We start from the raw sequence: 22,971 nt of genomic DNA on the forward strand, positions 1-22,971 counted from the left end.
AGCCACAATGGGAACTCCCCATAGGTGGTTTCCGACAGGAAAATGTACTCAAATAACTTTGAGCTAACTCCAGTTAAAATGTGAGTGACTGATGTCAGGTATATATATTCCTTTTCTTAGGAGCATTTACATTTACTTGTGGACCCTTAGATCATTGTAACTCAAAGATTAGTTCTTAGCTTTTTCTCTAGGGCAAAAAAAAAAAAAAAAATCAGGAGTTCCCTTCGTGGCTCAGTGGTTAAGGAATCTGACTAGGATCCATGAGGATGTGGGTTCTATCCCTGGCCTCACTCAGTGGGGTAACGATCCCACGTTGCTGTGGCTGTGGCATAGGCCAGCAGCTATGGCTTGGATTTGACCCCTAGCCTGGGAACCTCCATATGCGGCAGGTGTGGCCCTAAAAAGCAAAAAGCAAAAAACAAAAAAACCACACCCCTCTCAGATGTTACTTACATATACTGGACCTAGCTAAAATGTGAATGACTGATTTTAGATGAATATATTATTTCTCTTGGGAACATTTACTCATGGAGCCTGAAGGAATTATAGCCCAGGTCCATATTAGCTCTTTGCTCAGGGCAAATCCTTCACTCTTTGGGTTTTAGTTGTACTCAAGTGGTAAGATGTCCAAAAGTCATGGGGTTCTATGTGAAACACCATGAAATTATGATGCTCAATCTCTTACTTAAACACACAAGTTTCCTCTATATAAAATCCCAGCATCTAGTTTAGGGCACACAGGTGAACCTGTGTGTGAACTCTACCTTCAATCCTCACAGCTATTAGACCCTGGGGGTGTCGCTTTACTCCAAATCTCCCCTTTCCATTCTACAGAATGAGTACTCTGGGGATGCCAAGCTGTAGGAGTATAGATTTTGGGCTGCTGGCCATCATTACCCCATGATGGGAGAAGCTGCCTGAGACAGAAGCCCACCCAGAATACAGCAGAGCAGACAGACAGTGATCCATCCCTGACAACATGGTCTGATGGCCTGGATTCAGCCATACCTTAAGTCCACACCTGAGCTTCAGAAATTGACTCTGTAGGGAGTTCCTCTTGTAGCTCAGTGGTTAATGAATCCGACTAGGAACCATGAGGTTGCGGGTTCAATCCCTGGCCTTGCTCAGTGGGTTAAGGATCCAGCATTGCCGTGAGCTGTGGTGTAGGTCACAGACGCGGCTGGGATCTGGCATTGCTATGGCTCTGGTGTAGGCTGGTGGCTCTAGCTCCGATTCGACCCCTAGCCTGGAAACCTCCATGTGCCTTGGGAGCAGCCCTAGCAAAGGCAAAAAGACAAAAAAAAAAAAAAAAAAAAAAAAAAGAAAGAAAGAAAGAAAGAAAGAAATTGACTCTGTAGGTCCATTTGGGATAGTACTGACTTTTTTTTTGGGGGGGGGGTCAAACCCAAGGTATATGGAAGTTCCCAGGCTAGGGGTCAACCATAGCCACCGCAATGCCAGATCCGAGCCCTGTCTGCAACCTATACCACAGCTGACGGCAACACCAGATCCCCGACACACTGAGTGAGGCCAGGGATCAAACCCGCCTCCTCATGGATACTAGTCAGATTCATTTCTGCTGTGCCATGACAGGAACTCCTGTCTTGTTTTTTCAAAACCGGACTAAGGCCCTTGAAAGTAGGTCTGTTCATCTCCCTTGACACTACTCAGGACATGGTGGATACTCAAGAAAGTTTGGCCAGTTCTGGATTTGCTGAAGTGGTTCTCCCCAACTCACGTATGCTTTCACATATCTTGCTTAACTAGCCCACACTAGGGGTGTGGGGTGGCTAGCCAGGCAGTCTCCGGTTAGGATTTGTCTGCAAAATGGAAACAATTGTTAGGATCAGACCTACCGTGTGCAGTATCCCCAGTGCCCGGAACCGTGCCTGGTATGAAATAGCTGCCCAGTTAGTACTTGTAGAAGAAACAACTGAGCACATAAATATGGTCAGGGAGTTTAGCATGGCGCTGTAGCCTGTGGACCAGTTCTCACCCCCGCCCCGTCCCCCGCTTGTTTTTATAAATAAAGTTTTATTAGCACACAATCACTCCCACTAGTTTACATACTGTTTACAGCTGCTTTCATGTTGTTGCCCATTGTGAGGGAGAACTTTGGCCCACAAAGCTGAAAATATTTACTATCCTGCCCTTTTCAGAAAATGTTTTCTGTAATCTACAGGTTCTGTGGATTAGACTTGTTCAGCCAATAGGGAGGTAAGTTTATTTATGGTCATGGAGCACTTGAAGTATAAAAAGTGTGACTGAGGAACTGGATATTAACTTTTATTAATTTAAATTTTTTAAATTGGTACTGGAGAGTCTGTTGCAGCTCAGCAGAAATGAATCTGACCAACATCCTCGAGGATGCAGGTTTGATCCCTGGCCTTGCTCAGTGGGTTAAGGACCCAGATGCGGCTTGGATCTGGCACTGCAGTGGCTGTGATGTAGGCTGGCAGCTGCAGCTTTGATTTCACCCCTAGCCTGGGAACCTCCATATGTTTCAGGTGTGGCCCTAAAAGGACAAAAAAAATTGGTACTGAGTTCACTTAATGAGAAACTTTTGTGTATATATTGAACAAGCTAGGTATATGAATCTACATTTTTACTGTAAATTTTCTGAACTCTATAAATACAGATCAAGGACTTCTGATGAAAATTGAGTGTTCAAATTGAGGTGTGTTGCATCTTCTAACCCCAAACTCCCAGTCTATCCCACTCCCTCCCTCTCCCCCTCCCCTTTGGCTAAGCAATGAGGTCTTGCTGTACAGCACAGGGAACTATATCCAATCACTTGTGATGGAAATTGATGGAAGATAATATGAGAATATGTATATATACATATACACACATACATATGTATATATTTATAACTGAGTCACTTTACAGCAAAAATTGACAGAACGTTGTAAATCTTTTTTTTTTTTTTTTTTTTTTTTGTCTTTTTGCCTTTGCTAGGGCCACACCTGTGGCATATGGAGGTTCCCAGGCTAGGGGTCCAATCGGAGCTGTTGCCATCTGCCTATGCCAGAGCCACAGCAACGCAGGATCTGAGCCACATCTGTGACCTACACCACAGCTCATGGCAATGCCAGATCCTTAACCCCCTGAGCAAGGGCAGGGATCGAACCCGTAACCTCATGGTTCCTAGTTGGATTCGTTAACCACTGCACCACAACGGGAACTCCCAGAACGTTGTAAATCAACTATAATACAAAATTAAAAAAAAAACTGAAGTGTGTTGTACATACGAAATACACACAGCTATCCAAAACTTAGCATGGAAAAAAAGTGAAATACTGCATTCATAATTGTGATCTTGACGGCATGTTGAAATGATTACACTTTGCTTTTTGGTTTTTTTGTTTGTTTGTTTGTTTGTCTTTTTGTCTTTTCTAGATCCACACCTGAAACATATGGAGGTTCCTAGGCTAGGGGTCCAATTGGAGCTGCAGCCGCCGGCCTATGCCAGAGCCATAGCGACATGGGATCCGAGCTGCGTCTGTGACCTACACCACAGCTCATGGCAATGCTGGATTCTTAACCCACTGAATGAGGCAGGGATCGAACCCACAACCTCATGGTTCCTAGTTGGACTCGTTAACCACTGCACCATGACGGGAACTCCTGAAATGATCACACTTTGGATTTATTAATCTGATCATTTATATTGACAAAATTTATTACTAAGATGAAACTTTATTTTATTTGTACTCTTCTGATGCAGCTGCCCGAGGCATACATAAGTTTCTGGGCCAGGGATCAAACCCCACACAGTAGTGACCTGAGGCACAACAATGGCAATGCTGGATACTTAACTCATTGAACCACCAGGGAACTCCTAGGAACTTTAACGTGTGATATGATAAATCAGTGGAACAGTTCTGGGGTAGAGCAGGGCCTAGGTTTGAATCCTGACTCTGCTGCTGGTTGCTGTGTGACTGTGGACAGATCACTTTTCTCCTCTTGCCTCAGTTTCTTCATCTGTAAAATGGGTGTTAAAGAACCTGCTTCACTGGGCTTTTAGGGGTTCAATCAATTAAAACATGTAGATTGGGAGTTCTTGTCATGGCTCAGTGGTTAATGAATCCAAGTAGGAACCATGAGGTTACGGGTTCCATCCCTGGCCTTGCTCAGTGGGTTAAGGATCTGGCATTGCCATGAGCTGTGGTGTAGGTCACAGATGTGGCTCAGATCCTGCGTTGCTGTAGCTCTGGCATAGGCAGATGGCAACAGCTCCGATTGGACCCCTAGCCTGGGAACCTCCATATGCTGCAGGTACAGCCCTAGAAAAGACCTCAAAAAATAAAAAATAAAATAAAATATGACATATGTGAAAAATAGATATGATTCTAAAAAACAAAAACAGAAACAAAAAACATGTCGATTGCTCAGAAGGGACCCCCCCACAAGTCAGGTCTCAAAGTTTGGCCATCTTTATGGTTGTTACTGTTATTACCAGTATATGTACCTGTAACAAACACATCAGACTCATGCCAGTTTCTAGCCACCTCAGCCCTTTGGCCTCAGCACGTCTGGTCACAACAGTCCCCCTACTGCACAGGAAGGCAGAGGGGCTAATAAGGGATTATGACTCACCATGGCCACTTCATGAGTCAGCCACTATTGAGACAACACCCAGGTCCCCTGCGCCGGATGGAGACTTGTCCTTTGCCACATGTCACCTCCCCATTCTTTTGACTGATGACTGGAGGGACTTTTCTACACTTTCCTTCAGGTCAGTTTTTGAAGGAAGAGGTGAGGAGGTCCGGAAGTAGCAGCTCCTCCCCCACCCTCTCCCCCACCTCACCCCTCCTCCTTCTCCAGGACCGTCCCTTGGGGTACAGCCAGGAAAGGCAGTGAGTAAAACCCTTGTGACATGGGTGTGGCGGGCGCAGGCCAGGGGCTGGGGACAGGGGGACTCTGATCAACCTCTTAGGCAACGCCAACTGATTAACACCTAATCCTCCAGGCTGCCCAGTTCAGGGGGTTCTGGGCTCTCAGGGGTGTGGGGGTGGGTGATGATGGGAAATTTGAACAAGGGTCTCCAAATACCATGAGGGAGGAGGTGTTGGCAGGTGGTGGGAGTGGGGAGGGGGGAGCCTCTCTCTGCTCTTCCTAAAGCTTGAAGGACACTATGTCCAAGAATTCCCTCATTCATTCTTGTGCCTGCTAGTTATTGAGCACCTGCTGTGTGCCAGGCATTGGAGACACACCAGAGACTATAATTATTCCCCTGGCCCTGCCCCCACAGAGCCGATGTTCCAATGTGGGGAGACAGATGCTAAGTGAAAAGCAGTTGTGCGCTGGGAATTCCTGTCATGGCGCAGTGGCTAACGAATCTGACTAGGAACCATGAGGTTGCAGGTTCGATCCCTGGCCTTGCTCAGTGGGTTAAGGATCCGGCGTTGCCGTGAGCTGTGGTGTAGATCGCAGACACGGCTTGGATCCCGTGCTGCTCTGGCTCTGGCGTAGGCCGGTGGCTAGAGCTCCAATTTGACCCCCAGCCTGGGAATCTCCAATGTGCCGCAGGAGCGGCCCTAGAAAAGGCAAAAAGACCAAAAAACAGTTGTGTGGAAGCAAATAAATAATTTTTTTTTTCTTTTTTGGCCACCCCGCAGTATATGGAGTCCACAAGTTCACAGGCCAGGGATCAGATCTGAGCTGCAGTCTAGATCTAAGCTGCAGATCCCACTGAGCCACAGAGAGAACCCCAATAAATAAATTGAAGAGACTAAGTATAGAAGAATGAAGCAGGAAAGAGAGATGGAGTGTTGTGGGGGGGGTGACTTGTATATCAGGTGGTCAGCGAGGCCTTACCACAATGACACTGAGGAGGTGACTGAGGGCCTTGCTCCAGGGTGAGAAGGTGGATGGTCTGTCCCGCGATGGTTCTAGAAGTTTCTGTGGGGGCTGGGTGGGATGTGTTTGTGCACAGGCCTGGGCGGCCCCTTGTGTCACAGACATGTTCTCCAAGGCTGGTGTCTGGGGCTTGCCCTCAGCCAGCCATAGGAAGGTGGTCCCCCAGCTTCAGGAGACCAGGTGGTCTCCGGGCAGTGCCCTGTGAGATCCTGGAGCCTAGTCCAGCCCCCCAACTCATCTCGTGATCCACACCCCTCTGGGCCGTCCCCACCACCCCCTCCCTGTCTAGCCTCCATCTCATCTCATCCTGGAGATTGTTTTATGGCTGGTGGGTCCAAGGGTCACAACTGACCCTCTCACCAGGAAAAAGAGGCCTCCCTTGGCTGTGAATGTGGTCATCTCAGCTTCCTTCCCCTTGTGGCCAGGGTACACAGGGGTGGGTGTTTCCTTTGGCTCCACCCCCAGGGGATTCTGGGAAAGAAGCCATAGGGTGAGGGTGAGGGTGGGGGTGGGGGAGGCGTGTCCGGGTCTCCAGATCCTGATTTCCTCCTGGCCCTTCACCCTTCACCTTCTGAATTCCTTTCCTGTGGCTGGCGAACAAAGTCCCACAGACGGATGGGGGACGGGGCGGGGGAGCGCCTGGAGCAGCAGAAATGTATTCTCTCCCAGTGCCCGAGGCTGGAAGTCCAAGATCAGGTTCCTTTTGAGCCCATTCCTTCTGAGCCCTTTCCCCTTGCCTTTTTTGTTGTTGTTGTTTGTTTTATGGCCCGGCCAGCCACATGTGGTAGTTCGGGGATCAGGGACTGAACCTGCACCACAGGAGCAATCAAAGCTGCTGCAGTGACAACACCGAATCCTTAACCCACTGTACCATGAGGGAACTCCCCAAAGGTCCCCTTTTTACAAGGAGCCCAGTCCTACGGATTAGAGCCCACACTAGTCACCTCATTTTAGCTCAATTACCTGTGTGAAGACCCCCATCTCCAAATACAGTCACATTCTGAGGCCCCGGGGTTAGGAGTCCAACATATGAATCTGGGGCTAGGGCACACAATTCAGTCCTTAACGTCTTTCAAAGTTGTGATGAAACCTAAGCCCAGTGGTCTCAGCTCAAGGGTCACCTCCCCTAGAGGCTGCCCCTGGCCAAAGTCGCCCCACCCCAGTCACACCCAGTATAACACCTTCGATGGAAGGGAGCTCTGTTTATCTATGTTAGCTGTTTACACCAGAAAGCAGGAATCTGTGTATTTTGGGCACTGGTATACGCCTGGCCCTTAGAACCTTCCCCCCACAATCAAAGGAGCTCCAAATATACTTGTGAAGTGAACCCCACAACTCAGCCTGCAACGCAGATCTCAAGAAAAATAGTCCTGCTTTGGGCTGAGTTGCAATGTCAGTCTCATCTCTAATCAATTCATAACTGTCCCATCTTGTGCACAATTGCTTTCTAGACCGGGTGCCAAGAGATCAAAGTCCTGTCCCCAGCACAGGATACTTGGCTGTGTCATAACAGAATTACTTCTCCACTTTGAGACTCTGTTTCCCCAGCTGTAAAAGGTGACGATTGGAGTTCCCTGGTGGCACAGCAGGTTAAGGACCTAGCATTGTCACTGTTTCGGCTTGGGTTGCGGCTGCGGCACCGGTTTGATCCCTGACTCAGGAATTTGCACATGCCTCAGGCATGGCTAAAAACATAAAATAAAATAATAAAAATAGAATGAATAAAATGTGAGGATTGGTCTAAAGGTTATATAAAATGAAGCCCCTGCCAGGTCAAACATTAGGGTTAATATTTAATCCCAGGGAAAATCTGGCCAGGGTTTGATTGGAATCATGGGCCATGTTGTGTATATATATATATGGAAAAGCCACCAGGTTGGGGACAATCCAGTCCACTTGCATGAAAGTTTAGTGGGCCTGAGAAAGAGTTTAAAAAAGCCCTGTGCCCTGATTCTTCTCATTGGGAATGTAGTGAAGCCCAAAATTTCCTTTCTGCTGCAGAGAGGACACCATAGAACTCTCAGATCACCAAGAGAATCTTCTGGTTAGAAGATCCTTGAAAGGACAACAACCCTCAACAGAATTGAATAACATTTATTTTTACTTTACATTTCTTCTGACAATTACCTTCTAGTTGGGTCATCAGATACTGCTCTACTATACCACTGAATTTCTAAGTGTCTTTCTAAAATAATTTTTTTATTTTGATTGATTGATTGATTTTTGGCTGCAGTTTGCAGCAACTTGATATGGAATCTCAGCTCCCAGATCAAGGATTGAACCTGGGCCGAATCAGGGAAAGCTAGCAGTGAATGCTAACCACTAGACCACCAGGGACCTCCCTAAAATAAATTTATTGAAGAAAATAAGGAAAGTACATAATAATGCTGAAGATGGCACTAAACTTTCTTTCCTCAACAAACATAACTTAAAAGGAAACATTATAAATACTAGAGTAATTTTTTTTTGAGCTGGATTCTTTTATTTGACATTATTTTTGTTGGTAGAGTAATTTTTTTTTTAAGTATCAGCTGACTACAATAGCTGCAAAGGAAAGTAAACAATGTTATTGGATTCTATGCAGCTACTGCTGCCAATGGAAGGTTCTAGATTAGGTGACTCTGCTAAGAAGAAATCAGCATATAGGTATTAAAGAGTGTTTCTTTCTTTCTTTCTTTTTTTTTTTGCTTTTTAGGGCCACATCCGTGGCACATGGGGGTTCCCAGGCTAGGGGTCTAACTAGCTGCCAGCCTATGCCACAGCCACAGCAACATGGGATCTGAGCCCCATATGTGACCTACACCACAGCTCACAGCAACGCCAGATCCTTAACTTGCTGAGTGAGACCAGGGATCCAACCCGCAACCTCATGGTTCCTAGTTGGACTCGTTTCCGTGGCGCAACAATGGGAACTCCAAAGAGTGCTTCTTGATAGAATCAGGTGGTTTAAAAGAGGATTGAAAAGAAAGTCAGTTCTTACCTTTTATTTGGTTTATTTTGTATATGCAATTTGCATGCAAATGTGCATGGAGGACTCACCTTGCTTATCGAATCTTTTCAACCTCTCTCTCTTTTGCCCTCCCCTCCTCCAAGAAAAACAATGCCATTCTTTCCAGGCCCAGTTTCTGTGTCTAACCACTCAATTTCATAAAAACCACAGCTAAAACTTACTGACCACTCACTTTGCTGGGCACTGTGTGAAGTACACAATAAACTTCATCCCCAAAAAACCCCGATGGGTGGGGCCTTTGTTATACCCATTTTGCAGACAAGTAAACGGAGGCTCAGGGAGGGAACGCGCTTGCCCAAGGCTATGCAGCTTGTGAGCGGTGATGCTGAAATTCCAGGCATCATGTGAAGTTAGAGCTGCCCCCAGGGTGAGCCAGAGCCGACCCCAGGTGGCAGTATTCATGGCAACATCTGGCCGGGTGGTCAGGCTTTGCCCTGTCCTCCAGCACAGAGGGGATGTCATGGTTACAGCTCTCTGGATTCAATTCCAGGCCCCCCTCTTGCAAGTTGTGTGATCCTGGGCAAGTTACTTGGCCTCTCTGTGCCTCTACTTCCCTCTCCAGTGAGCTCTTATATGTAAGCAGTGATATACCCAGAGTTGAGGCGAGGGGAGTAGACCACTCCAAGTGCTATCAAAAAAGGGGCCCATTAATTTCCAAAATATACAAACAGCTCATACAACTCAGAAAACAAACAACAGGAGTTCCTGTCATGGCTCAGGGGTAATGACCCCAACTAGCATCCATGAGGACTCAGGTTCGATCCCTGGCCTCGCTCAGTGGGTTAAGGATCTGGCATTGCTGTGAGCCATGGTGTAGGTCGTAGACGCAGCTTGGATCCCGTGCTGCTGTGGTTGTGATGTAGGCTGGCAGCTACAGCTCCAATTCGAGCCCTGGGAACCTCCCTATGAGGCAGGTGCGGCCCTAAAAAGACAAACAACAACAACAACAACAACAACAACTGGGAGTTCCCGTTGTGGCACAGCAGAAACAAATCCAACTAGCATCCACGGGGATTTGGGTTCAATCCCTGGCCTTGCTCAGTGGGTCGGGGATCTAGCATTGCCATGAGCTACAGTATAGGTTCCAGACATGGCTCAGATCTGGCATTGCTGTGGCCATGGTGTAGTCCAGCAGCTACAGCTTCCATTCAACCTCTAACCTGGGAACCTCATATATGGTGGGTGCAGCCCTAAAAATAATAAATAGGAGTGCCCATCATTGCCATGAGCTGTGGTGTAGGTCACAGACACAGCTTGGATCTGGAGTTGCTGTGGCTGTGGTGTAGGCCAGCAGCTGTAGCTCTGATTCAACCCCTAGCCTGGGAACCACCATATGCCACAGGTTTGGCCCCGAAAAGACAAAATAATAATAATAATTAATAAAACAACCCAATCAAGAAATAAGCAGAAGACCTAAACTGACATTTCTTCAAAGAAGCCATACAGATGGCCAATGGGCACTTGAAAAGGTGCTCAATATCACCAATTATTAGAGAAATGCAAAACAAAACTATAGCAAGGTATCACCTCACCCCAGTCAGAATGGCCATTATTAAGTCTATAAATATTAAATGTTGGAGACAGTGTGGAGAAAAGGGAACCTTCCTCCATCATTGGCGAGAATGTAAATTGGTGCAGCCACCATGGGAAACAGTATGGTGGGTCCTTTAAAAACTGAAAATATAGTTACCATATGATCCAGCAATTTCACTCCTAGACAAATATATGGAGGAAACGCTTATTGGAAAAGATACATGCATCCCCAATGTTTGTAGCAGCACTATTTAAAATAGCCAAGGAAGGCATGGAAACAATCTAAATGTCCATCAATGAATGGATAAAGAAGATGTGATATATTATACAATGGAATATTACTCAGCCATAAAAAAGAATGAAATAATGCCATTTGCAGCAATATGGATCAACCTAGAGGTTGTCATACTAAGTGAGGTCAGAAAAAGAAAGGCAAATACCATACGGTATCTCTTACATGTGAAATTTAAAATATGACATATGTGACGCAGATGAACTTATTTACAAAACAGAAATGGATTCAGAGACATAGGAATTCCCACTGTGGCTCAGCAGGTTAAGGACCCAGTGTTGTCTCTGTGAAGATGGAGGTTCCATCCCTGGCCTTGTTCAGTGGGTTAAGGATCCAGCACTGCCACAAGCTGTGCATGCATCTTGGATCTGGCACTGCTGTGGCTGTGGGTTAGGTCTCAGCTGAAGCTCTGATCCAACCCCTAGCCCAGGAACTTCCATATGCTGCAGGCACAGCCATAAAAAAAAAAAAAAAAAGAAAGAGGAAAAGAAAACAAACTTATGGTTATTAAAGGGGAAAAGGGAAGGAGAGAGATAAAATAGGAGTTTAGGATTAGCAGATACAGGCTACTATAAGTAAAATAGATAAACAAGGACCTACTGCACAGCACAGGAAACTACATTTAATATCTTGCAATAAACCATAAAAGAAAAGAATATGAAAAAGGATATACATATATAACTGAATCACTTTGCTGTACACCAAAAACCAATACAACATAGTAAATCAACAATACTTCAATTAAAAAAAAATCTGCAAAAAGGGGGCCCCACAGTCTGTAGAGAATTCAAAATATGATAATAAACCCAATTTTATTATTTGCTTTTTTTTATCACCATGTATAGACAATTCTGAACAATGTCAGTGTCAAAATAATCTCCCCCTAAGAAATCTTTCATTGGTCTAAACCAGGGGGTCAGCAAAGTTTTTCCGCAAAGGGCCAGATAATAAATATTTTCAGCTCTGTGGGCCAGATGGCAACCACCCAGCTTGAGATGCAAGCAAGAAAGCCACCACAGACAATTCGTCAATGAATGTGGTCCAGTGCCAGGAAAGCTCTTTTTATGGACACTGAAATTTGAATCCTCTATACTTTGCACATGTGAAATATTATTCTCCTTTTGATGTTTTTCCCAGCCAGTATAAAAAAAACCCTCCTTAGCGCCTACAAAAATAGACATGGGCCTGGATTTGGCTGGTAAGCCATGATCTGTCCATTCTTGGTCTGAATAATTGCTGTGGTTTTACCACTGGAAGTTTTGAATTAGCACATTTTATGATTTATCCTTTCACAAACATTGTGTTGTACCCAGGAGTAAATTTGGAGAATTTTGTGCAACACATTTGGCCCTAGACACACACACAGACTCAGTTACACATGTTTGTTTGGAGAATCAGGTGTTGACAATTCTAATTCTTTTTGAGATCTCTTTGGACATAGTTCACATTTCTAACCTTTGTTGTGTTACAGGATCTTGTGTTTAAACAGTAGATTCAAAATAAACAATGATAGGCCAGTGGTTTTATTTTATTTTATTTATTTATTCATTTTGTCTTTTTATGGCCACATCCACAGCTTATGGAGGTTCCCAGGTCGGGGGTTGAATTGGAGCTGCACCGTAGGCCTATACCACAGCCACAGCAATCCTACATCTTTGACCTATACCACAGCCCACAGCAACTCTGGATCCTCAACCCACCGAGCAAGGCCAGAGATCGAACCTGCATCCTCATGAATGCTAGTCAGATTCGTTTCCACTGAGTCATGACGTGAACTCTTATTTTATTATTTTATTTTATTTTATTTTTTATCTTTTTAGGGCTGCACCTGCGGCATATGGAAGTACCCAGGGTAGGAGTTGAATCTGAGCTGTAGCTGCCGACCTAACACCACAGCAACGCCAGATCCAAGCCACATCTACAATCTACACTGAAGCTCACAGCTACACTGGATCCTTAACCTACTGAGATTTAACTAGCATTCTTATGGATACAAGTTGGGTTCATTACTACTGAGCCACAACTGGAACTCTTGGGCCAGTGATTTTAAATGCAAAGAAACAGGAGTTCCTGGTGGCTCAGCAGGTTAAGGATCCATCATTGTCACTGCTGTGGCTTGAGTGGCTGCTGTGGCTTGGATTCAATCCCAGGCCTGGGAACTTCTGCATGCTGTGGGCATGGCCAAAATAAAAATAAAAGTAAATTAAATGCAAAGAAACAGAGTTTGAGCTACTTTTTTTTTTCCACCTGACCACTTGGACCTTCTATTTCTGTTTAAAACTCTGACAGTGGTGGAGCTCCCATTGTGACCCAGCATGTTAAGAACCCAACTAGTATCCATGAGGGTTCCTGGCCTCACTCAGTGGGTTAGGGATCCACTGTTGCTGCAAGCTGCAGCTTAGGTCCAGGATGCAGCTTGGATATCAATCATGTTACTGTGGCTGTGGTTTAGGCCTGGAGCTGCAGCTCCTATTAGACTCCTAGCCTGAATCCTTCCATATGCCCCAGGTACAGCCCTAAAAAGACATAATAATAATAAAAGTGTAACAGTGTGAGTTCCTTGGTGGCCTGGTGGTTAAGGATCCAGTGTTGTCACTGCTGTGGAATGTGTTTGATCCCAGGCCCAGGGACTATCACGTGCCTCATGGCACAACCAAAAAAAAGTTTAGATTGGTGTAGCAATTGCAAATTATAATATCTTTGTTTGGTAAACTTACATTTTAATTCAAACACATCATTTTTACTGGATTTTAGCCATATTTTTAAATATTGGGAACTCCAAGAGAAATTTTTCTTTAAAAAATTCATTAATGCATAGTTCCCATCATGGCGAAGTGGTTAACAAATCTGACTAGGAACCATGAGGTTGCAGGTTCAATCCCTGGCCTTGCTCAGTGGGATCAGGATCCGGCGTTGCCATGAGCTGTGGTGTAGGTTGCAGACACATCTCGGATCCCGCATTGCTGTGGCTGTGGCGTAGGCCGGCGGCTACAGCTCTGATTAGACCCCCTAGCCTGGAATGCTGCAGGAAGTGGCCCTAGAAAAAGCAAAAAGACCAAAAAAAATTCATTAATGGAATTTTTTTTTTTTTTTTTTTTTTTTTTTTTTGCTTTTTAGGGCTGCACCTGTGGCATATGGAAGTTCCCAGGCTATGGGCTGAATTGGAGCTGCATTGCCAGCCTACACCACAGCTCACAGCAACACTGGATCCTTAACCCACTAAGCAAGACCAGGGATCAAACTCACATCCTCATAGATACTGGTCGGTTTCGTTACCACTGAGCCACAACAGGAACTCCAATTAATGGAATTTAAAGGTATGCATTCATTTCCCTGTATTGGACTGAGATATTTATTTTATGTATGACTATATATGGAGTGTTTAACAAAAGAAAGTATTTCACTCTATATTTCTTTTCCGGCTATTACAACTACTGGTTGCTTTGCATAATTATTACTGAAACTTTTTGTCTTATAGAGCAAACTTTTGTCTTTTTGTACTTATAGAGTGAGTGTTAAAACAAGGTCTCCTCTGCCCTTTTTTTTTTTTTTTTTTTTGGCCAAGTTCCTAGGCCAGGAAGCAAACCCAAGCCACTGCAGTGACAACGCCATATCAGGTAACTCCTCCTCTGCCTTTTAAATGGGCTACATGAGCCACTGCATTTTAGGCACTTAATACCCGGTTTCTAGTGTCAGACAAATATGTATTATCATCCATACTCTGTTGACAAACTATGCCCTCACATCTGTCTTTGTACAGACTGAGAGCAAAAAGCAGCTCTTGCATTTTGAAATAATTTAAAAATACTGAAAAATGATTTCAGTTTAAAAAATAGGAAAAATTATTTGGTGACACAGGAAAAATTACATGAAATTCAAATTTAAGCCTCCAAAAATAAAATTTCATTGGCGCATAGCCACACCCATTTGTGGATTTTGTGGTCTGTGGCTGTTTTGGGACTAGAAAGGCAGAGGTGACTAATTGTGACAGGCTGTGTTTAAACTATTTGCTACACAGCCCTTTAAGAAAAAAAAGTTTGCAGACTCCTGCTCTAATTTTTCAAGTCTTCTCAGCCAACACCCAACTCTGGAAGCATAGAAAGTGTCCTCAAGGTGCAAAGACTTACATCCCCATCTCCACCTCTTGCTACCCAGCGTCACCCCCTCCAGTATCCCACCCTAGCGAGGCCAAGGCTGAGGGAGACGGATTGGCTTCTCAGTCCATGGCGCCCTCTAGTGGACACTGTGAGCAACAGCCTACTCAACCTCCTTCCCGGGCAGCCCTTCCCTTGTCCCCCCTCCCCCACCGGCCAGGTTTCCTGGGAGGTGGGAGGTTATCTCTGGTCCTCTTCTTGCTGTGACTCTGTCCCCTGACTCCTGTCAAGGTCTCCAGGGATCCCCCTGCTGGGGCCATGCTCCCATTCTCCCACCATGCTTTACAAACTTGAAAGACTCTTCAGTGAATTAAATCCCGCTCAGTCAATGTCAAAGATGTGGACAAATTTCTAAAGCCCCTTGGTGTGTATCCACACTGCATCTTAATCTGTGCTTTTTATCTGTCTGTATGCCTTGCATTTGTGCTGTATGCCATTATTTAGTCCCCTCCAATTTTTTTTTTCAGCCTCATTCGCAAGCCACAGCAGTGACAATGTGGACCCTTAACTTGCTGAGCCCACCAGGGAACTCCTCCCCCAAAGTATTTTGACCCACATCATTTCATCAGGGACTGGGTGGTGTCTCTCAGTAAAGACAGAGAATGACAAAGGAATTCTGATATATACGCTCAGGCTAACAGAGGACATTGGGGCCAAAGCCAGAAAAGACTCACGTACAGTGGTGAGTTGGAACTGGCTTGATCTGTTGGGCGAGATTCAATGACATCACTCGAGTCACTTGAAATTGACCAGGGTTAGTATTTACACCACGGGAATTGGCAGATGCTGCAAATTTGGGATTTCTCGTGTGAATCGTGTGAGGGAAGGGGTGGACATTGCCTTTTGGAATGTGAGCAGAGCATCACAAGTATGGCGGCCAGAAAGAAGGATGGTTCTCCTGGGACAGGGCATCCATGCCAGCTGTGTCAGGGACTTTTGGGATGATAAATCACTCTTCTTCAGAATCTTCTTTCCTTCATCATTCATTCATTCATTCACTTCCACCATCAAATATTTATCAAATTCTGAATGTAAGAAGACTTTACTCATCCCTTGCCAAGAATTAAAATAATGCTTGGATCTTTCTCCTAACAAAAAAAGCAGGGATTGGCGTTCCTTTGTGGTGCAAGTTCTGCATGCCCAGGGTGTGGCCAAAAAAAAAAAAAAAATCAATGGTTATTTATAAAGTCCAGTAACACCTCTCCAAGATATCAGATGTTAGCTATATTCAAGGTGAACCCTCCTAATTCCTATCACAAATGCAGATTGTCCATCATTTCTAGAAATCTGACCTCATTTGGGGGGTTAACAATTGAAGGTTAGAAGGTGGTTTGTAGATCCAACTGCCTTTTGACATCTCCACATGGGGGTCTCACAGGTTTCTCAAACTCAACCTGGCTGACTCCAAACCTCCTCCTCGGGCTACCATTCCTCTCTCTCAAAATGGAAGCTCCATCCTTCCAGGTGCTCAAGGTCAAAACGTTGGACTGTCCTTGCGTTTTCTCTTTCCTTCACACTCTAACGTTGATCCATCATCAATCTTACCCCCTCTGTCTCACTCCCTGTCCCAGCCACCCAAGACCTCCCTGATGTTCCTCCAACATGCCAGGCATGTTCCTGCCCCAGGGCCTTTGCACTGGCTTTTTCCTCCACCTCAGAACTCGACCTCCAGTTCTCCTATGGGGCACACTCCCAACTTTTTGAGCTTTTGCCCAAATGTCACCTTCTCTATGAAATCTTCCCTGACAGCCTATTTAAAACTGTGACCTTTGCCCTATTCCTACCTTCTGTACTTTCTCCTCCCTTGGATATGTTTTGTTTTGTTTTGTTTGTTTTAATGGCTGCACCTATGGCATATGGAAATTCCCAGGCTAGGGGTCGATTTGGAGTTGGAGCTGCAGCTGCCAGCCTATACCACAGCAACAGCAACATGGGATCCAAGCTGCATCTGCTACCTATGCTGCAGCTTGTGGCAATGCCTGATCCTTAACCCCCATTCTCCTGAATCCTAGTCAAGTTCTTAACCCACTGAGCCATAATGGGAACTCCTTCCTCCTTTCTTGCATGCATTATTTTCCTCCATGGCACTTACAACATGGGGAATACTGTTTACTTATTTGTCTGTGGCCTATTTCTCCCTCATCAGAACTTGAGCTCCATGAGAGCATTGATGCTTGGTGAATAGTAGGGATTCAATAAAGATTTGTTGAGTGAACAAACTGTTATAGTCGTTGAATGAATGAAATTTGAGAGAAAAATTTTTTTTTTGTCTTTTTGCCATTTCTTGGGCTGCTCCCGCAGCATATGGAGGTTCCCAGGCTAGGGGTCTAATTGGAGCTGCAGCTGCCAGCCACAGCCACAGCCACAGCAACACGGGATCCGAGCCGTGTCTGCAACCTACACCACAGCTCACGGCAATGCCAGATCCTTAACCCACTGAGCTAGACCAGGGATCAAACCCGCAACCTCATGGTTCCTAGTCGGATTCGTTAACCACTGCGCCACGACGGGAACTCCAAGAGAGAAATTTTTTTGCCTTAAATTGGCAACAAAGAACATGGCTGTTTCTTATACCCCAAATGGTTGCTAGTGTAAGGAATGTCCTGATACCCTAAATCAGGAGTTGGCAAACCACAGTCCAGGAGCCAAAGTCAGCTCACCACCTGTTGTTGTGTTGTCTTCAAAGTTAAGAATTGAATTGTACATTCTTTAACTGGCTGAAAAAAAATTATTTTATTTTTTTGCTTTTTAGGCCCACACCTGCCACATATGGAGGTTCCCAGGCTAGGGATTGAATTGGAGCTGTAGCTGCCAGCCTACACTACAGCCACAGCAGCCTAGGATCCAAGCCACAACTGCAACCTACACCACAGCTCACAGCAATGCCGGATCCTTAACCCACTGAGCGAGACCAGGAATGGAACCTGCGTCCCCATGGATGCTAGTCAGATTCATTAACAACTGAGCCACGATGGGAACTCCTGGCTGAAAAAAATTTAGGAATATTTTCTGGTACTGGAAATATTATGAAATGCAAATATCAATGTTACTGGCCATACTCTTTCTGGCCACATTCACAGCATGAAGAAGCTCCCGGGCCAGGGATCATCCCTGCACCACAGCAGTGACCTGAGCCATAGTAGTAACAATGCGCCAGATCCTTAATCCGCTGAGCCACCTGGAAACTCCCACATCCATTTGTTGATATATTTTTGCAACAGAGACTGTCCGGCCCTTAGTAGAAAATATTTACTATCTGTTCCTTTACAGAAAACAGTGCTCTGATGTCAAAGGAGGAAATCATGTTGCCAAAGGGGAAACTGAAGCCCAGAAGCTTGAAATAAGTTTTCCAAGGCTCCGTGTTTCTGAGGGACTCCTCATCTGCCAAACTACCCGAACATCTCTGATGCTTTACAGGAAATACAGAAATCAGACTGACGAAGAAGCACTTTCATCAATTGAGGGTCATCTGAGGAACTGACCTTGACAGAGAAATCTGCACCCAGCCTTCTGATCTCGCCAAGCCCTGGAGGTTTTTAATTGCCCCTGTAAAAAAAAAAAAAAAAAAAAAAAAAAAAAAAGGAAAAAAATCATTGCTCTTTCTAGAAACCTTGAGTTTGGGACTTTGAGCTGAGTGATTACATCACGACAAAACCCCATTTTGACTTGATCCCATCAGGAGGCATTTACTGGCACATTCAGAACCTGGTGGCAGAAGCCAGCGCTCACCCAGAGAGACAGAAAGCAGGTTTCCAGGGGCTGAAAGGGAGATGAAGGGAAATGGCTAGTGGGGACAGGGTTTCTTTTTGGGGGGATGGAACATTCTGGAATTAGTGGTAAGGGCTGCACAACACAATGAATATACTAAAACCCACTGATCTATACACTTTGAATGGGTAGATTTTGCATTACATACATTGTGCCTCAATAAGAAATAAATAAGATTAAACAAAATAATAATAAAGGAGTTCCTATTGTGGCTCAGTGGTTAACGAATCCGACTAGGAACCATGAGGTTGCGGGTTCAATCCCTGCCCTTGCTCAGTGGGTTAAGGATCTGGCGGTGCCATGAGCTGTGGCATAGGTTGCAGACGCGGCTCGGATTCCGCGTTGCTGTGGCTCTGGCGTAGGCCAGTGGCAACGGCTTCAATTAGACCCCTAGCCTGGGAACCTCATGTGCCGTGGCCCTAGAAAAGGCAAAGAGACAAAAATTAAAAACCAAAGTAATAATTTAAAAAAATAAAAATAAGGTTTAAAGTCAATGCCTTTCTGTTTATTACTAAATAATAGTGCTATGAAATAAATATGTAGTGAGAAGGAAGGCAAAATGTAAATTCCACTTATTAACATGCCCCCTCCCCCACACTCTTTCCATTGTCCCCTGGTTCTTGCTAATCTGCATTGATTCTTTTTGTACAACTGTAAAATAGATATGATCTTGACCATCCATTTATGGCACAAAATCATTTAAAACAACTAAAACAACAACTCTAGGGGTGAAGGGTGGAAGAAATGGGTGAAGGGGGTCAAAAGGTACAAACTTCCTGTTATAAAATAAATAGGTCCTGAAGACATAATGTACAGCATGGTGACTATGGGTAATAATCCTGTGTTGTGTATTTGAAGGTTGCAAAGAGAAGCAATCTTAAAAGTTCTCATCACAAGAAAAGAAACGTTTATTAACTTCGTGTGGCAACACATGTTAACTAGTCTTATTGTGATGATCATGTCCCAATGTACACATAAACTGAATCATTACATTGTGCACTTGAAATTAATAAATGTTACATGTTGACTGTATCGCAATAAAAATAATAAAAAGATGACATTCTCATCGTGGCACAGTGGAAACGAATCTGACGAGGAACCATGAGGTTGCAGGTTCAATCCCTGGCCTTGCTCAGTGGGTTAAGGATCCTGCGTGGCTGTGGCTGTGGTGCAGGCTGGCAGCTGTAGCTCTGATTGGACCCCTAGCCTGGGAACCTCCATATGCCGTGGGTGCGGCCCTAAAAAGAAAAAAAAGAAAGTCTAGGGATGGCCCCACAGAGATTGACCTCTGTGCTTTTGTACATTTATTTGCTACTTCCTGTGTTGTCGCCCCACCCCACCCCACTTCCTCTCTCTGACTAGCTAAGCATCTGGACCGATACTGATGCAGGGAAGGATTACAAGACATTTCTGTTGGATGAAGTAATTAGTGAAAACCCATATACCCTGGGGTAGGCCTTTCTGCCTGGCAGGTAGTAAACCCTCAATAAAGGTTAGTTGAATGAGTGCATGCTATGCTGGCAGAGAAATATCTCAGCTTGTCAATGTGGGAAAGTAGTAATGTTCTGGTCAGTGTTTATCGGCTTTCAGAGTTCCCTGGTGGCCTAGCTGTTCAGGATCCAGCATTGTCACTGCTGTGCTGCAGGTTTGATCCCTGGCCTGGGGACGTCCACATGCTGTGGATGTCACCAAAAAAATCCCCCAAAACCAAACAATCTGCTCTTTGGGAGTGGAATTTAGATATCTCTATATATCTAATATATATTGCACATACATAATATACATGCATTATAGATATCTCTATATATTAATACATTACAATCTATAATATGCATACATTATTTTATATATATTCATTATAAATGTTACTGATATATATAATATAATGCATTACAGGTATCTATATTAATATAGATTACGCATAAATAATATACATGCATTATTTAATATGTACTAATGTATCTTCATTATAAGTGTTTCTTTCTTTCTTTTTTTTTTGTCTTTTTTAGGGCTGCTTTCGCAGCATATGGAGGTTCCCAGGCTAGGGGTCTAATCGAGGCTGTAGCCGTCAGCCTACGCCAGAGCCGCAGCAACGCAGGATCTGAGCCGTGTCTGCAACCTACATCACAGCTCATAGCAATGCCGGATCCTTTACCCACTGAGCAAGGCCAGGGATCAAACCCACAACCTCATAGTTCCTAATTGGATTCATTAACCACTGAGCCACGATGGGAACTCCATAAGTGTTTCTAACATAAAGGAGGTGTAGACCCAATTTACAAATAATAAATATACAGTATCATATTATAAATTCTATATAGTCACTTGAATCTCAAAATAGGTTTTTGTTGATTTTTGCCAAATTCTTGTATCCAGAGCCAACCTGTGATTGCAAATATTGGGATAAGTGTGGTTCTGACATGAACATTGGTGATATTTTTGTTTATGTTAATAAGTAACATGAAAGTAATGACATGTTGGAATTTCACTTGCTCATTGACAATATGAATATCTTCTTTGGTGAATCAGATACCAATTTTTGAATACTGGAAAACATCTTTCCCTTTGTGTGTGTGTGTGTGTGTGTGCGCGCACATGCAAACGTGCTATTCACAACCTAAAAATGATAGACATGACACATTTTGAAATTTAATCTGGGATGTGAGAGCGATCTGGCTATGACATCTGTCACTACATTCATCACCAGGGTTGAATTTTAATCAGCATTATTAACTTTTCCCCATCACTTTTCTTTTTGTCTTTTTTTTTGGGGGCCGCACCCGCAGCATATGGAGGTTCCCAGGCTAGGGGTTGAATCAGAGCTGTACCACAGCTCACAGCAATGCCAGATCCTTCACCCACTGAGTAAGACCAGGGACTGAACCTGTGTCCTCATGGATATTAGTCAGATTCATTTCTGCTGAGCCCTGACGGGAACTCCCCCCATCACTTTTTAAAGCATGCTATGACCCACTGCCTGTTTATGTAAATAAAGTTTTATTGGCACGTAGCCACACCCATTTGGTTAGTCTGGTCTGTGGCTGCTCTCTAGGTACAACCACAGGGTTAACTACCTACAGTGGAGACTGTAGGGTCCACAAAGAAAATATTGACTAGCTGCTCCTTTACCAAAAATATTTTCTGACAATCAAAAACACAATAAATCTGGAGTTCCCACTGTGGTGCAGTGAGTTAAGAATCTGACCACAGTGGCTCAGGTCCCTTCAGGGGTGCGGGTTCTATCCCTGACCTGGTGCAGTGGATTAAAACGACCTTGCAGTATTGCTACAGATGTTATGTAGATTGAGGCTGCAGCTTGAATTCAATCCCTGGGCCAGAAACTTCCATGTGCTGCCGGTGTGGCCATAAAAATAAAAGCAAATAAATAAACCCACAATAAATCTATTCCTCACTGGTAGCATTTGCCAATTTCCATGGTGTAAATACTCCTACCAGGGCCCATTTCAATCTATCAATGTGATATAAGTGACACAAAGTTGAAAAGATACAGAAAGTAGCTCCCCTTCATGTACTATTTCCACTAAAGAGATACAATAACAAAAATAGCTCCCTTGTGGCACAGAAGGATCTGGTCATCACTGCAGTGGCTCAGGTTACTGCTGTGGCAGGGTTTGATCTCTGGCCCTAGAGCTTCCACAAGCCGCAGGCAAGCCGAAAAAAAGAAAAAGGAAAAGGAAAAGAAAGTCTAAGCAAATAAAAAACATATATAAGGGTAAAATATAATTAAGATATGGTATTTTAAGTACATATTACCTTTTAAAAAAAATTGGGGAGATCCCACTGTGGCTCAGTGGTTAATGAATCAGACTAGGAACCACAAGGTTGAGGGTTCAATCCCTGGCCTTGTTCAGTGGGTTAAGGATCTGGCATTGCCATGAGCTGTGGGGCTTGAATCCTGCGTTGCTGTGGCTGTGGCGTAGGCTGGCAGCTACAGCTCCGATTGGACCCCTAGCCTGGGAACCTCCATATGCTGCGGGAGCAGCCCTAGAAAAAAAAGCAAAAAGACAAATATATATATATATATATATATATATATATATATATATATATATATATATATATATAAAATTGGGGTCATTCCCGTAACCTCAAATTAATTATTTCAGAGTGAAAAATTCATTTGCATTTAGCACATTCACAATGTTTGTGACCATCAGCTCTACTTTCAAAACACTATCATCACCCCAAAATGAAACCCAATACTCACTAAGCAATTGTTCCCCATTCCTGGCCCCCAGGCCCTGGCACCTGCAATTCTACATTCTGTCTCTATGGATCTAACTCCTCTAAGGACCTCACATGAGTAGAATAAAACAGTCTTTGTTCCTCAG

General features: G+C 44.4%; 1 protein-coding gene and 1 long non-coding RNA gene across 3 annotated transcripts in view; one reads left to right on the forward strand and one right to left on the reverse strand.

Annotated features, from left to right (window-relative positions):
* Positions 1–6,264, reverse strand: part of CREB3L3 (cAMP responsive element binding protein 3 like 3) — a 23,292-nt gene extending 17,028 nt beyond the window's left edge. For both annotated transcript variants that reach the window (XM_085010235.1, XM_085010234.1), the window contains exon 1: positions 5,821–6,264. In XM_085010235.1, the coding sequence (XP_084866361.1) occupies positions 5,821–5,967 (147 nt within the window). In that variant the 5' untranslated portion in view covers positions 5,968–6,264. The remainder of the gene's footprint in view (positions 1–5,820) is intronic.
* Positions 4,620–19,674, forward strand: LOC146405528 (uncharacterized). The gene is made up of 2 exons (XR_014836638.1): positions 4,620–4,738; positions 18,122–19,674. It is a non-coding gene; the product is annotated as an uncharacterized LOC146405528 (long non-coding RNA).
* The last annotated feature ends 3,297 nt before the right edge of the window (positions 19,675–22,971 follow it).

Source organism: Sus scrofa, chromosome 2, assembly GCF_054392235.1.
Source record: "Sus scrofa isolate SSC_HxYL_T2T_F1_AM1 chromosome 2, Sscrofa_HxYL_maternal_Yorkshire_Landrace_v2.0, whole genome shotgun sequence".
Lineage (NCBI taxonomy): Eukaryota > Metazoa > Chordata > Mammalia > Artiodactyla > Suidae > Sus > Sus scrofa.